This window comes from Perca flavescens, chromosome 15, assembly GCF_004354835.1.
Source record: "Perca flavescens isolate YP-PL-M2 chromosome 15, PFLA_1.0, whole genome shotgun sequence".
NCBI classification, from domain to species: Eukaryota; Metazoa; Chordata; class Actinopteri; order Perciformes; family Percidae; genus Perca; species Perca flavescens.
The window spans coordinates 33269288-33286126 of NC_041345.1; the positions used below are offsets into that span (position 1 = coordinate 33269288).

Here is a 16839-nt window from a genome sequence, read left to right on the forward strand (position 1 = left end):
AGCTGGAACAGACTCAGCAGTGGGTCATCAGCAGCAACTCAACAGTTATAATGTCACTTTAATAACTTTAATTATTCATATTGAATTATTTTCAGGACCTTCAAACTTTTAATGAATCAAAATAAACAACTCAGGTGATGGTTTAAAACGGAAATAAACTTTGTAGTCAGAATAAAATGGGGCTTTAATATTCAGATTATTATATCTAAACCTGGTGTATTTCCTGTATAGTGAATAGTATAGTATATAGTACATAGTATATAGTATAGTATAGTGACTGTTTGGGTTGTGCTGACATCAGCTGGAGAGATTCAGGGAAATGAGGACAGAACAACAGATCAACACATCATCCTCCATCTTTCTAAAGACAGAACACATCTCTGACCAGGGCTGTAGTCAAGACCACCTTTGTCGAGTCCAAGACAAGTCCAAGACCAGGACTAGTCAAGACTGAGTACAAAAAGGTTTGAGTCAGAGTCAAGACCAAGTCCAAAGACGTTTGAGTCCAAGACAAGTCAGAGTCCAAATTTTGATTAAGGCAGAATTGATGTTGTCATTCTGCCTAATAATTAGCCATGTGCTTCTGTTTAGGAGAATGTGTAGCTTATTTATGGAGAAACGGGCCTTTGGAGCAATGCCAGTTTGTGTTTGTGACACCTAGCTGTCGGAATATTGGACTTTCTGTCCAATGGGACCATTTTCGGACTATTGAGGCTTTGAAATTAAGAGCTGTTGGAGAGTCCTGGTTGTTCCAGACTTGTACCATCTATACTATATCTATAGTCATGGAGGCCCCTTTTCGCCGACACAATCCTGTCTCTGATCTCTGCAGGAAGGTCCTTCAGCCTCATGGTGTGGTTTCTGTCAGCTGGGAGACCATCTATAGACAGATGTGGGCCTTTCTAAGTTATGTCCAATCAGTTTAATTTACCACAGGTGGACTCCAATCACAGCACAGGGGGCTGAATACTCATGTCAATGTATTATTTAACTTTCCTCTTTTTAATATATCAGAAAACACCTCTAAAATTCCGTTTTCTTTGTCATTATGTGGTATTACATATAGATTAATGAGGGAGAAATGTATTGATTTTAGCATAAAGCTGCAAATAGAAAAGCTCTGAATACTCTATATACTGTATACTGTATGTGACAAAGATTGATCTGATTTGTAGTTGTTAGCGACCACGTCGCATGTTGTCTAGTGTAAATTGAATCTTTTTCAGTTTGCCGTTGATGGTGATGTCAGGCACAGTGAGGCCTTTTTCAATAGCTGAGATGTTTTTGTTCTCAATCTTGTTTTCACATGTGTCTCCATGGTAACTAGGAGGACACTCACACAAATATTTGTTGGTGTCCCACAGAGGCTTGCAGTCTCCTCCGTTCTGACATGAGTTATTGTTGCAGGGAGACATGTTTCGGGAGTAATAGATGTAGAGACCGTGAGTATATCCTAAAGAAAATCTGTAATCCAGAAAACAATAAGAAATCAACAGGGTTTCTGGGACTTGAACCCAATCCTTTGTATGAATAGAACTGGCATGCATCACTTTAACAAACTCTCTAAGGGGACCACCACCAACGTTATGACTGCACTGCGGAATTTCTGTTGCACTTTTATTACAAAGTGTTTCGTCCTTCTCGGGCATCTTCATCCCGGCATCCTCATACATTTTAACTACGTCCCATTGTCTACTGCTGGGGCCATATTTCTTCGTGTAGCACCGATCCAGGTTGTTTTTTACTTGTTCTTTACTTATCTCCTCTGCTTTCTGAGTGTAGCCCACATTGACAGTGATCTTACCCACAGGGATCTTTTTCATATTATATATCACATGATTGTTATGTTCATCTGTGTACACCATCACCACCCAGTTGTACCAGTTGTACTTATTGTCCAGAAACTCTCTCACCTTATCAGCAATGGCTTTTTTGTCACTGAGTCCATTGCTGATCCTCACCACGTCTTCCTTCACGAACGGCATGTTGGTCAGGCAGTATTCCAGAGCTGATATCTGATTTCTAGAGACGTTCTTGAACATCTTGGTGTGTTCAGCTTCTATACCTGATGAGTCCAACCCTATCAGTTTCCAGTAGAACTGGTTCAGCACCATCCCCTTCCACAGCAAACTGCTGAAATAGACGTTATATTTGCCAATCATTTCAACATCACATTTAAACTTCTTCCTCAGCAGTTTGTTGAGGTTTCCACTGAGAGACGTGTCTGAGACTGTCAGGTAATGGTAGACGTTGGCCACACTGGCTTCAGTTCCTGTGTTCTCATAGTAGTTGACGTATATCTCTGCCAGTCGGAGTTTGTCCTCTTCACTTTTTACCAACTGGCTGTTCTGAAGAAGATCATTGAACTTCTTCCAGGCATTGAGGATGAGGAGTTCGTCTTGAGAGTAGACGCTGGCGTAGTTAAACCATTCCACATTCGTTTCTAGGTTGGAGATCTGGATGGAGATAGAGTCCAACTTCCTGTTCACTTCTTCAAACCCTTTCTTCACCTCGTTCAGCACCGGGTCATCCTGAGGGATGAAGATCAAGGCCATGTTGATAAAAGGGGCGATCAGACCTCCGATGCCAGGTGCCAAGCTGGCAAAGTTGGCGAGACTCTTCATCACAGCTGGCAACTTTTTGGTATCGATCTTTTCAATCACTTTTTTGATTAAAGGGATGACGTCTTTTGCTGCTGCTAAAGCTGCTAAAGATTTTTCCCATTTCTCTCTGCTTTCGAAAGCCTGGTCTCTCTTCACCCTGTAGGATGTTGAGAGGATGGAGGAAGTGGGATCTTGTGAGCGAGCTGAGGATGTCGTCCAATAAAGAAGAAGGATCACTGAAGCCAACAGCATGGAGGCAGACAGCCATGACTGCAACACAGACAACATAACATGGAAAAAAATGTTAGGGTGGTTTTTATAATCTGTGAACCAAACAAATCTGCCGAGCTGGTGTTTTATTTTCTCTGGCAGATACGTCTGGCTCTCCTCACATTCAGACAGATTATAAGATGAAGACAACCTTGGCAGTTCAATCACAGAGGAGCGTCAATGCTCCAGATTTGAAAATTCAACATCCACCATACCCTGGTTACTGCTGTGCATTTAAATGTACTGAGTTAGCATGACCTGGCTGTGGAGAGAGGCCGCCACAGACACACCTAGAGAGAGAGGAGAGACTTTTCAGAGATAGATTTTGTGTTACCATTAGCTGTCAGACATACAGGCTAGGCCTATAGTTACATCTGTCGGGTGACATGGAAGCTGTACTTACAGGGTCACATCTCTCTCTCTCTCTCTCTCTCTCTCTCTATGTCTCTCTATTTAAAGGTCTCTGTGCTAAGTGGCTCTCCATATTTGTACTTTTTAAAATCCCAAAAAACAGCAGCACAACCTTACTGCAAAATAGTTGTCTTACCTAATGCCATCACTAGGCTGATTTAAGAATTGAATTTCGGCTGCTATATTTAACAGTTAGTTCATTTCATTCAGGTGTGAGGATGGTCAATCAGGAAAGACAGGGGAAGGCAACAGGTAGGTCTAACATTAGGTGGAAGTGTAGGGGGAGCCACTTGATACCAACAGATTCATTTCTTAATATTATGGAAAAACTAATATGGAAAATCTATTACTTAATGTTTGTTTGACAATATGTCTTAGTGGAGAAGAACACAGGCAAGGAGTGAATGAGACAGACATGAGGTCGGTGATGGCATCAGGTAGAGATGAGACCAGTGATGTCATCAGGTAGAGATGAGACCAGTGATGTCATCAGGTAGAGATGAGCCCAGTGATGTCATCAGGTAGGAGTTCTATTAGTTAGACCACACAAAACTAAATGTCCAGTAAGGTTTGAAGTTCTGTTGACCAACCTATTCACTGTGTCCTTTTTGGGGGAAAAAAATAGTGCAGACAGAGATGGAAAATATAACAATTAGCCTATGTGTGACAGCGGGGACGTAGTAAACATATCAGAACGGGGGGCACACTTATTTATTTATTTATGTTTTTTGTGGGGGGTGGGCGCCAAAATTGTTGCTGCATAGCCCTCTGACACTGGGTAGTTGCGACCTTGATTAAAAGCCTTTCTAAACAGATAAGTTTTGAGTTTAGACCTAAAAAGCGCTACATCTCTAGTCATCCGAATTTCATGGGGTAGCTTGTTCCAGAGTCTCGGGGCAGCAACTGCAAGAGCCTGATCACCCCACCGTTTATACTTTGACCTTGGGACTTCTAAAACCAGCTGATTTGAGACTCACGCAGGGTTAAGATCTCGGACAAATACTCCAGGGCCAGGCCGTTTGTACAAGTTGGAGTCGTGAGATGGTGGTCTGATTCAGACCAACATAAAGAGCATTACAGTAATCCAACCTTGAACTAATAAAGGCACGAATCCCCTTTTCTAGATCATGCATGTTAAGGAAGCGCTTAACATTAGCCAGGAGATGAAGCTGGAAAAAGCTCATTCTAACAACATTGCTGATTTGCTTATCAAATTTCATGTAGCAATCAAAAGTAACCCCCAAATTTTTGACAGCTGGCTTGAGGAATGAAGCCAGGGCTCCCAAACTCAAGCTGGACCGTTACCAGGACATCATGGACACTTTTTACCCACAGATCTCTGCCATCCACAGAGACTTGATATCTGCCAGTATATATTAGACTTTGACAGCCTGGATGGCAGGGGGGAAATCTCCAAATTGCTGGGAGAGATAACACCATGTACGAATACAGCAGCAAGATTTGTCAGCTGCTGTGACTGCAACAGGGCCTCCAATGGGATATCCCCATAAAACCCACCTGTGACACACACACACACAGACAGACACACACACACACACACACACACAGACAGACAGACAGATGAGGTGGAAAGTTTTTATTTGTCATACTGATGTGTGATTTGTCTTTCATAATTATCCATTACTGCATGTTTTTTTTATATTCTCGTAACTTTATATGTATTTACTTTTATATTATATGGTATTTACTCTGTTTTCTATATTATAATATATAAGTTATAGGGATCCATTATAAGTGCTCCATTATCTTAAAAGGAAACCATGGCTTTTTCTGCCTCTGTACTGACGCTACACGGCCTGGCAAAGGGCCAATACCCTGAAGCAGTACAAACTAAGCAGAAAATGAGCAGAATCAGCAAGACCGGGATTGCTGAGTCGACAACAAATACAGTCCCTCCCTCTGCATGCTCACCTATGAAACCCTGAGTTTTTCTTTGTTCGCTGACACACTTTCACATACTGCCTTGTCACTTGTTAGACTGTCTCCTTCTGCTCAATTGCACCTCACTGCAGTACGCAGATCGGAGTTGGGCTATATGTGGGCGGAGCTAAACGTTTGACTCCGTGCAGGCGCCGTCTGGTGGCGGAGTAGAATAACAATTATAAAATATATTATAATAAATAATGATATTTGAATTATAAAAAAGAAAAATAAGAACGGGGTTGGGTTTAGGAAAAGAAGAAAGCAAACGTGACTCGCGGGAAACAAGCCCCAGTCTCTGCGGCCCCCCGATCCATATCTTTGAGGACTACTCACCCGAGGTGGCCAAACAACGTTTTGAAACAGCTCTACAACCTGGGCCCCAGACCTATGCTGCGCTTCCCGGCTAATTTGTTTATTAGAACCGGCTGCCCAGGACTTAATTTCCTCTCAGCACCGACTTAGCTTGGGACCCACGGAGGACTGACTTTGCCAGGCAACCTTGCGGCTGTGCTAATACTGCCTGAATAGCTGGCTTTTGCTAGCTTCTCGCCCTCACGAGGGCCTATTGTAACTTCATAGCTTTCGGCAATGGTCCACGGTTAGCTCCCGTCATGCTAGCGCATGCTAACCCCCCTGCTTCATGATGTACTGTTCTGGTAAGACTGTTTCAAGACTCATAGCTAAGCTGCTAATTTTGCCTTAAGCCTCCATTTGCTAATGTTACCGCAAGTTTTTCTTTTGGCTGTTGGTTTATTTACGTTCCGTACTTTAAAGACTCCACTAGCCTTGGTTGGCGTGACTAGTGTGGCCAGGACTGGGATCTTATCTTCTGGCTTTTCCACAGTGTCTTTACTTTTGTTTTCAGGACTGCCTGCATAACAGTACAGTTTTTTTATTGTTGTTGTATTTTTTTCTTTCGAGTGCTGTGCCTTGACCAGGTGATGCTGCCAAGATGATGGACTGTTTGTCCCAATATTGTACTGATCTGTTAGTCTGGGAGTCGGGGACACTGGAAGTCAAGGTTCAAGGTTCAAGGAGTCTTTATTATCCCCGACGGGCAATTCGTTGTGCAGCAATAAAATGCAACATAAACAACATATAGGCTATACAAACAACAGACACCATCAATAAAGGACAAAAATAAATCTATACTACACAGAAGTCCACATCTCACATTGAATTATTAACAAAGCCTAATTAAGAACAAAAGAGTTTTTATGTCGGTTTGGCCTGCATTTAGGCAGACAGAATCTGCGGCCAGACGGCAACAACATGAAGTAGCTGTTCAGGGGGTGGCTTACGTCAGCTAGGACTGACTGGGCCTTCTTCAGGGCAAAAGAAATAATAGTTTCAATAAAACAACAATAAAACATCCTCATAAAGGTCTTATCGACATTAAAATTGCGAAGTTTACGATAAAAAAACATGCATTGGTGTGATTTACATTATTACAGACAGCGTCAACCTGAGGCTCGAATGTGAGTTTGTCGTCTATTATAATACCAAGGTATTTGTATTGCTTCACTACTTTGATAGCTTGATCATTAATAAGGGTCGGAGAGAGGGTGGGGGGAGTCTTTCTACAGTCGATCAGCATTTCTTTAGTTTTTTTCATGTTAATGTTCATAAAAGACGACTTGCACCACTCTGTAAAATCATTCAACATAGCACCATACTCAGGGTTGTTGTGCATCAGCAGCGACACTATTACCGAGTCGTCAGCAAATTAATGATAAATAGCAGCCGCACAAAGCTCTTTGCACCCTCAAGATGGGTATAGATCAAGTTAAAAAGAGTACATGCTGCATCTTCCACTCCCCAATTTGGTCTGTAGGCGAATTGAAGCGGGTGTAGTAGATCTTGTACAGAGTTCAAAAGTTCATCCTTCACGATCTTCTCTAACGTCTTCATACTGAGGGACGTGAGTGCCACAGGCCTAAAGTCGTTTAAAGACTCTGGAGTCTTATTTTTTGGCACTGGAACTAGAATTGAAGCTTTCCAAAGATTAGGAATGGTGTGGAGATGTAAGGACATTTTGAAAATAAAACAAAAAACGTCTGCCAGCTGTTCAGTACAGTTCTTTAATATACGGCCTCCAATGCCGTCGGGGCCAGGACTTTTTCTTTCCTTAATACCTCTGAAGAGTGTTTCAACCTGGACATTACTCTGCCCAGGGGCAACGTTATTAAAGACTGACAACTCCTCACTAAAGTCATAAATATTAAAATGATTATAGAAAGTGTTCAATTCATTTCAGAGGGCAAGGTCTGACATGCCATTGAGGGAAATCGGACACTTCTTAGGCCGGTTACACACTGCATGCATGGATTTTTCTGTGTCCTACACATCAGAAGTGTGTCTGACGCGGCGCTGCTCCTGCTGCTAGGTACAGGGAGGGCTGATCTCGGGACACAGTGCCGACCGAATCAAACTCTGAAAAATGGGTAAGTGGGCTGTCTGTTTATAACAACTTAGTGTAGCTGTAAAGAGCCTATCTAACCTATCTGATGTTGGACCGTCACTCAGAACACACACTACGTTGTTATCGTAGCCTATCCTACCATTTATATAGAGCCTACGGATTTGATTAAAGCAAGACAACATCAGCAGTATTGACTGCAAAATATGTTACAGAATATTTCGTTCTGTATGACAGGTGCAATATTTGAAAATCTTTTCTCTGAAATCTTTTATTACATTTATATCTACATCGAGACTTTAAACCATCAAGATGTCATTTATTAATATGCTTTCGTGTCTAGATGACATATAAACATATTTTCCTATTCTATTTTGCTTGGAAACTCTTCCAACACAATGGGGTCTCGCGTGAAAAATAGGCGTCGGTTCTATTTCTAGCATGCACACGTCTCATGCCGGCAGTGTGTAAGCTCTAACCTGTTACCATGGGAGCCCAAATATAAACTGACACGCCACGCGGCTGACACGCTCGCGCGACGCTTCCAGTGTGTAACCGACCTTAGACTGCATCCCCATCATGGCTTTCACACCCTCCCATGCAGGATGTGAGTTGCCTGTGCTCAGCATGTTCTCAACTTTGTCCTTATAGTTAAGTTTTGCAAGCTTAAGTTCCTTTTTAGCTTGTTTTTGAAATACTCTATATTGAGTCATGTTACCTTGCTTGAAGCTAATATTTCGTTGATTAATTATGCTTTTAACAGATTTGGAAACCCAAGGTTTATTATTTGGACATATGGAAATGAGTTTACAAGGAATGACTAACTCCTCACAGAAGGGGATGTATGCAGTATCTATACCATCTATCTATACAGTCTCTGTAAGCTCATCAATGTCCTTTCATTCATTTTTAAATAGATCTCAATCAGTACAGCAGTAGCATTCCTGTAGACACTGAATTGAGTCCTCTGACCAAACCGGAACTGTCTGTCTGTCTGGGTGTTAAGCACATATCTGTTGAACCGTTAGTCCGATGGATTTCAAACTTGACAGGTGTCTTGCTATGGGCACGAGTAAGTGCACTGCCAAGTTTGACGTTGTTTGGATTACAAATGCAAATGTTATCGTTAAATATATAGGTAAAAGAAGCACACATTGGGTTTTGCCGCTCTAGCCGCTGGCCACTCCCCCTCTGCTCTGCTCTGAGTGAGCAGTGAGCAGGAGTAGAGAGAGAGAGAGAGAGAGAGAGAGAGAGAGAGAGAGAGAGAGAGAGAGAGAGAGAGAGAGCAGCGGAGCTTTGGCAGCAAAAATTTGCAAAGTAGCACTACTTTGGACTGTTGTTGACTTTGAATAAAGAAACGACAATTCCCGAATTTAATGACGTTTCAGAATCCCACACATGCAAAGCACAACCAGCTACAACACACATCTCCTGATCCATGTCCACCGCTGACTGTAGCTCTCTCTGTAGTTTTATATTTAAATAACCAATATCAGTTCCTGCTAAATATATAGTGGAATCATCAGCAAACACTTAAATGCATTCTTTATCTAAACAGATGGAAGATCATTGGTAAAGATTGTGTAGAGGAGCGGCCCAAGACAACTTCCTTGAGGCACGCCATGTTCCACAAGCCTTACCTTTTGAAAAGCTTCCATTAAAGTAAACCAATTGTCTTCTGTCAGTCAAATAACTTTTCATCCATAATAATGCAGTCCGTGAAAAACCATAATATTCCAGTTTTTATAACAGTAAGTCATGGTCAATTATATCAAATGCTGCAGTAATATCAAGCATTACAACACCTATTATTTTCCTCTCCTCCATATCCTTGAACCAATCATCAACTATCTGAGTCAGGGCAGTGGCTGTTGAGGGTTTTCCTCTGTAAGCATGTGAAAAAAATGTCGTGTTTCTCCCGGCTGCCCACTCCGTTGCCTCTTCGGTCCGGTCTCTGGTCTCTTTGTCCGCCGCCACCCGTGTCTGGACTCCATCGGGGGGTTATGTTCCTGTTCTCTACCCCCTTGAAATATATTATTGATTTGATGGAGTCTAATCTCCAAAAGACTTTGTACATTTCATATCATACAGTTGTACAGTAAATTATTTTGCATATCTGCAAACGAAGTCTCTCCTGATTGAATTGGCTTAAGCAACTTATATTCAAGATAGTCAACACCAGGTGGTTTGTTTTTCAGGGTATATACAGAAATCCTGGAGGTAAATTCAATACCTTTTAATACCATTATTAATACCTTCTCGATAGTTTTTTAAAATCAACACGCCATTGAGTTGCAGGTTTATACGGCAACACGTTTCCTAACCATTAAACGGAGTTTGAGATTTATAAAACTACATTCTCTTGGCCAATAGAACAATGCAGATAGGGAAAGTCAACAGAATAGATTGAGACTCACTGACTTTGGAAAGATCTTGCATTTATTCCACCTTCAGAATAAAATTAATAGATGAAATAAAATGATAAATTAAAGCAGTTCAAAGAAGCAAGCATTCACTGATGCTATTATAGCCCCTTCAAACTAAGTGAACCTTCTTCTGCATGTACAGACACCTTATGCACAATAGGGCTGAGCGTATCGATCTAATTATCTATATAATTTCTAAAGTGGGAGGTCCTGGAGCGCGGAGGGGGGGGTGGATCCGGCGAAAAACGGGGGTTGGAGGTAACGAAAAAAAAAAAATGACACTGCCTACGTAGCTTCTCGGAGTAAAAAAAAAAATTTATTTTATTTTTATTTCAGAACACGCACTGCATCGGTGCGAAATGTAAAAAAAAAAAAAAATGTTTTCACAAGCAGCAATTATCCATCGGACTATTAAATTAACCAAAAAACCCACCGTGGTCTCCACATTCTTGATTGGCAGAAACGGTTTTTGCTTGTTTGGGATCCGACTGGCCAGCGTATTTGAACAAGTTAAGCAAACTTTGTCTTTTTGACATTTTTCCCTTGACTGAAACAAGGCTATAACAGCAATATCAAGTAGCACAAGCGCTTGTATCACTAGAAGGGCAGCGCCGTGCTGTTGAAGTGCCTCCCCTCCATCCCTCCCTCCCCTCCGTCTACCCTGAAAATTCACCTCAAAACGCATCGAAAATGCAAACACAAGATTTTTGTGGAACTTCAATGGGGAATAAAGACTAACAAGACAGATGACAACATTGAACACTACACAAACAGTAGTTATTTTTTTTCATTTAGGCGATTCATTTTCCCTGGTGTCTCTCCAAGTCTGTGCACAATGTGCAAACAGTGCATCTCTCTCTCTCTCTCTCTCTCTCTCTCTCTCTCTCTCTCTCTCTCTCTCTCTCTCTCTCTCTGAGAAGCCTGTGATGATGGAGGAAAGAAACAAGCGCTGTGTGGAGTTTATTCACTCCAGCTGATACGGACACTGCCACATGAGATGTATGCAAAAAAGTAATTTGCCACTGTGGTAACACCGGGTTGGGTAACACCACCAATTTGTATAAACACATTAAAGCAGTTCAGAGAAAGAGAGAACTCTGAGCTGCAAAAAACGAGGAAGAAGGAGGATGGGGGAGAACCCCAAACCAGACCCCCAACACAGAGACAGAGGTCTCTGGCAGAGGCATTTCAGCCAAGAAATCAGGAGTATCCAGGTAATCTCCAGCATTAGGCAATGTTGTTCACAGTGATCAGAGAGGCAATTTTAGCAGACTGATAAAACTACTATCATAAATTCAGCCAGTTGAAAAATATCTTAATTGTTTCACTGGAATAAAAAAAACAAACACTTATTTTATTATTTTTATACCGTTACATTGTTTTATATTGTTCTAGTTAGTAAATAAAAACATTTAGATTTGCCTAAAATCATTGTCCTGTGTTTTATCATAATCATAATCAACTAACTAAAGGCAAAATCACAAAATTATTCAATGATCGTGACGTCACAAGTAAAAAGTATTGGTATCGGTATCGGCCATACTAGCCCTGTACTTACTTGGTATCGGATCGATACCAAAATTCCCAGTATCGCCCACCCCTAATGCATAAATGAGTACACATGGAACATTTTCCATGAGGCAAGTAAAATACAAGAGAACTGTAGTGCTGCAGCTATCGATTATTTTAGTAATCGAGTATTCTACCAATTATTTCATCAATTAATCGAGTAATCAGATAAGAAATACAAACTGGAAGCTTTTGTTTTAGCTTGTTTGTAAAACATGGCTATTTGTAGAGTAGCATGCTGTAGGCTAGCTGTGTAAAACAGCGCAGTGGATGAGAGCAGCAGACGTTAGTTAGCATACCTTGTGTTGGGTTCATTCCGCGGAATGGATGAGTAGCCTACACTGGATGTTTTTCTACTGAGATGATGTAGCAGCATGTTTGCACCTCAAGACAAACCCAAAACTTTCTGCAGCTAAACAGCTCCAAGACTGAAGCCATTCTAGTTGGCACCCCACACCAGGTTCGATCATCTGACATTACCAACATCTCTGCAAGACCTCCTTCTTTCACCTCAGGAACATTGCCAAACTCCGTCCCACACTCACTCCTGCAGACGCGGAAAAGCTTGTCCACGCTTTTGTCTCCTCCAGGCTGGACTACTGTAATGCGCTCCTCACCGGGATCCCTGACAAAAGCCTTCAGAAGTTGCAGTATATTCAAAACAGCGCTGCTAGGATCTTGTTGAGGGTGCGCAAATATGACCACATCACCCCCATCCTCAAATCACTCCACTGGCTTCCTGTCTCACTCAGGATTGAGTACAAGGTCTCCCTCCTTACCCACCAGTGCATTCATGGTGAAGCCCCCCCCTACTTCAAGGAACTCCTCACCCCACAGACCTCAACACGTACCCTCCGATCTGCCTCAGCATATTTTTTTTAAACCTCCCAGGACAAAGCTCTGTACAGTGGGAGATCGGGCTTTCTCTCAGCTGCTCCCAGTCTGTGGAATGCTCTCCCTGTCCACCTGAGGACCCCACAGACTGTGGATGCTTTTAACGTGGCCTTAAAACCCACCTTTTTAGGAGAGCTTTTGAGTGAACTTGTGCCCTTTTCCTTTTATTTATTTCTTTTTTTTTCATGCTCTCCATGTGTTTTTATAATTTTTAGCACTATCATGTAGCACTTTGAGATTTGTGTAAATATAAAGTGCATTACAAATTAAATGTATTATTATTATTATTATTATTATTAAGAATGGTTCAAAAACCGAGAATCGGCGCAGCAGGTATAACATTCAATCTATCGCACCGTTGTGATGAAAAGAGAGCTGAGCCAGAAGGCAAAGCTCTCGATCTACCGGTCAGTTTTCGTTCCTACCCTCACCTATGGTCATGAAGGCTGGGTCATGACCGAAAGAACGAGATCCAGGGTACAAGCGGCCGAAATGGGTTTCCTCAGGAGGGTGGCTGGCGTCTCCCTTAGAGATAGGGTGAGAAGCTCAGTCATCCGTGAGGAGCTCGGAGAGAGGCGCTTCTCCTTTTGCGTCAAAAGGAGCCAGTTGAGGTGGTTCGGGCATCTGGTAAGGATGCCCCCTGGGCGCCTCCCTAGGGAGGTGTTCCAGGCACGTCCAGCTGGGAGGAGGCCTCGGGGAAGACCCAGGACTAGGTGGAGGGATTATATCTCCAACCTGGCCTGGGAACTCCTCGGGATCCCCCAGTCGGAGCTGGTTAATGTGGCTCGGGAAAGGGAAGTTTGGGGTCCCCTGCTGGAGCTGCTCCCCCCGCGACCCGATACCGGATAAGCGGGCGAAGATGGATGGATGGATGGATGGATGGATGGATAATCCACATGCCATTGCTGTGCTCATTAATTTGATTTTCCTAGGACAGTCAGAAGAATTCCAATCTATGTTGAAGTCACCCATTAAGTAAGTTTAAAATTCATTCTACTAGCATGATCTAGCATATCACATATTTTGTCCAAATACTCACTATTAGCATTTGGAGGTTTGTAACAGCATCCTATGAGTGTTGGCTTAAGATGTTTCAGACTAACTTTTAACCAAATTACTTCAATACTAGAATACATTAAGTCTGGCATGACTTTGATAGGTATATGATGTTGAAGGCATCAGTGACAAACAACACCACACCCCCACAGCCCAGTAAGCTGTTTAATATAAGGAAATCAGATGGTCCGAAACCAGCACAGAAGAGTTCCAGAAAGCCATCAGCTCACCCGAAATTCAAACACTACTAGATACCTTTCTGGACACCACATATTTACACAGTCAAGAAGGCATAAATAATGCAGTTAGACATGGCAATCACATTATCATGCAAACTGAAAACAAATCACAATTGAAACTATTCAAAAATAAACCTAAGAATCCCAAAGATGATAATTGGTTTGACAAAGAATGTAAAGAAATTAGACAAAATGTTAGGTGATTATCCAACCAAAAACAGATCCTGGAAATGTACACTTACGTCTTCTTTACTGTGCCACACTTAAACACTACAAACGTTCATTCAGAATTAAAAAAACAACACACACACAAACACAGTCCATAAACACAAACCAATTCTGGGAAAAAAATGGAAAAATCTTAAAAAATCCAAACCTGTAGAATTGGCGATACAAAATGGAGCCATATGGGTTGGCCATTTTGAAACACTCTATGAGCTATTACCAAGGAACCCAGACCCAAATCAAAACCAAATAATAACCAAACTGAATGAACTAGAATTGGCTGTGAAAGACAATCAGAATCCTCTCGACTCCCCCATTAATGAACAGGAACTAAGAGACAAACTCTGGGCACTAAAACCCAAAAAAGCCAGGGGGCTCGATGGCATCATGAACGAGATGCTGAAATACACCAGTGCACAATTCCAATTGGCCGTTCTGAAACGCTTTAATTGATCTGAGTGTAGGTTACTTCCCTGACATCTGGAATCACAGTCTCATCACACCAATATACAAATCTGGTGATAAATCTGACCCAAATAATTACAGAGGCATCTGTGTGAACAGTAATCTGGGGAAGCTCCTTTGTAGCATCATCAACTCCAGACTCATAAACTTCCTTAGCAAACACAATGTCTTGAGTAAAAGTCAAATTGGGTTTGTACCAAAACACCGCACTTCAGATCATATTTACACCCTATACACCCTGATAGATAAACATGTTCACCAAAACAGTAACAACATCTTTGCATGTTTCATAGCTTTCAAAAAGGCATTTGACTCTATTTGGCACAGTGGATTATTCTACAAAGTTATTGAATCTGGTGTAGGGGGTAAAACATATGACATCATTAAATCAATGTACACTAACAATAAGTGCAGTATTAAAATTGGCAACAAAAGAACAACATCCTTCTGTCAGAAGCGTGGAGTGAAACAGGGCTGCTGTCTGAGTCCCACTCTATTCAACATCTATATAAACCAGCTGGCCACCATCCTAGAGACATCAGCAGCACCTGGTCTCACTCTACACCACTCTGAGATCAAGTTCCTGCTCTACGCAGATGACCTGGTTCTGTTGTCCCCTACAGAACAGGGCTTACAGCAGAACCTGGACCTGCTGGAGCAGTACTGCCAGACCTGGGCCCTGGCAGTAAACACTCAAAAGACTAAGATAATGACTTTTCAAAAAAGATCCAGATCTCAAGGAAACACATGCAGCTTCACATTAGGAACACATAAATTAGACCACTGTACAGATTACAATTATTTAGGACTGAAAATAAGTTCCACTGGAAGTTTTAACCCAGCGATAATGGAGCTGAGAGAGAAAGCACGCAGGGCATTCTATGCAATAAAAAGTCAAATCTTAAAATCCCAATTAGAATCTGACTGAAACTATTTGGATCTGTAACAGAACCAATTCTCCTCTATGGTAGTGAGGTGTGGAGAGCTGAATTAGGCCAATTCCCATTATTCATCAAAATTCATCTAAAAAACAGTGACCCCCGTTCCTATCAGCAGAAAGCCCTGCAATACCGAGAGCTAAGCAAAGAGAAGAGTCCCCTCACTCAGCTGGTCCTGAAACTCAGTTCACTTCCTGACCCTGTTCTGCCTCAGGACCAGTCTGGGAATCAACCAATCAGAGTTAACCAAATTATAACACAACAGAAACAAAACTACATCACCAATTGGAACACACAAATGAAAGCACAACGCAAAATGCAGTGCTACCTGTCCCTGAAGAGAGAGTCCAGTGCTATCTGTCCCTAAAGAGAGAGTACAGTGTAGCAGACTACCTGACCACAGTTACTGATACCAAACTAAGAACTACGTTGACCAAGTACAGACTCAGTGAGCACAACCTGGCCATCGAGACAGACCGATACAAACAATCATGGCTCCCCAAAGAGGAGCGCTTCTGTCAGCTGTGCAAGAGAGACAAAGTCAAGACAGAGCTGCACTTCCTGACAGAATGCACAGAACTGCAGCCAGTCCCAACTCAATATTTCCCCAAATTCAAACACAAGCACCCGACATTTGACCAAATAACCAACATCAATAAAATGCAGATCCTGCTGGGAGAACACACAGAGCGCTGCAGTCTAGCAGCAGAATATGTCTTTACCTGCCACACTCTGAGAAACAGGGAGCAGTGTTTGGAATAACGCCGTTTAAAAGAATGATTGATTGAATAAACTGTGTAATCTGAATGCATCCCTGGCTCACAGCTAGTGAGGAGGTGGGTTAATAACGAGGTAAGTGATTATGATTGGCTAAGGCAGAGTCATGTTTCATGGTAGCCAATCAGAGCCAGTGTTTTTACACACATGCCAGCACACGCGCCACACACACACAACAGCTAAACTCGATGAAGCAGCAGAGATGGCGAGTCAGGAGCAATCGGATGAAAAGTTGGCATTTTCAAGCTGGAGATATAAGCACTACTTCAAATTCATTGTGGTCAAAGGCAAGAACGTGCATGTAATGTGTACATTATGTCCAGGAGCGAAAACTTTGTCGACTTCCATTGTAAGCAACTCTAATTTAATGAAGCATCTCACAACAACACACGCATTTACAAAGCTAGTGGCCAAAACCAGCGATACCTCCACCACAGATGATCGCTCGCCATCCGCTATAGAAGGACTCGGAGCAAAGTCCTCCAAGCAGCAAAAGCTAGATCTTTCTGCCTCACAAAAAAACCTATGACACAGGCTGAAGTCAAATAGGTAGGTATGTTGTTAAAAGTATATGTGTCATAAAAGTTTATATAGTGTAACTGT

At 42.1% G+C, this 16839-nt stretch overlaps 1 protein-coding gene across 1 annotated transcript; it reads right to left on the reverse strand.

Moving 5' to 3' along the window:
• Positions 1 to 1178: 1178 nt before the first annotated feature.
• LOC114570252 (uncharacterized) lies at positions 1179 to 8276 on the reverse strand. The gene is made up of 3 exons (XM_028600494.1): positions 8208 to 8276; positions 1597 to 2873; positions 1179 to 1464 (listed from the first exon to the last, which is right to left on the reverse strand). The coding sequence occupies exons 1-3, from the start codon at positions 8274 to 8276 to the stop codon at positions 1179 to 1181; spliced, it is 1632 nt and encodes a 543-aa protein (XP_028456295.1).
• Positions 8277 to 16839: the final 8563 nt, after the last annotated feature.

Excerpts from the sequence above, each read along its gene's own strand:
- LOC114570252 (XM_028600494.1), bottom strand. The coding sequence starts at position 8,276 with ATGCTGAGCACAGGCAACTCACATCCTGCATGGGAGGGTGTGAAAGCC. Across the intron at positions 2,874-8,207 it reads TGATGGGGATGCAGTCTAAG|TCATGGCTGTCTGCCTCCAT; the intron begins GTCGGTTACACA and ends TCTGTGTTGCAG. Across the intron at positions 1,465-1,596 it reads AGTGCAACAGAAATTCCGCA|ATTTTCTTTAGGATATACTC; the intron begins GTGCAGTCATAA and ends TCTGGATTACAG.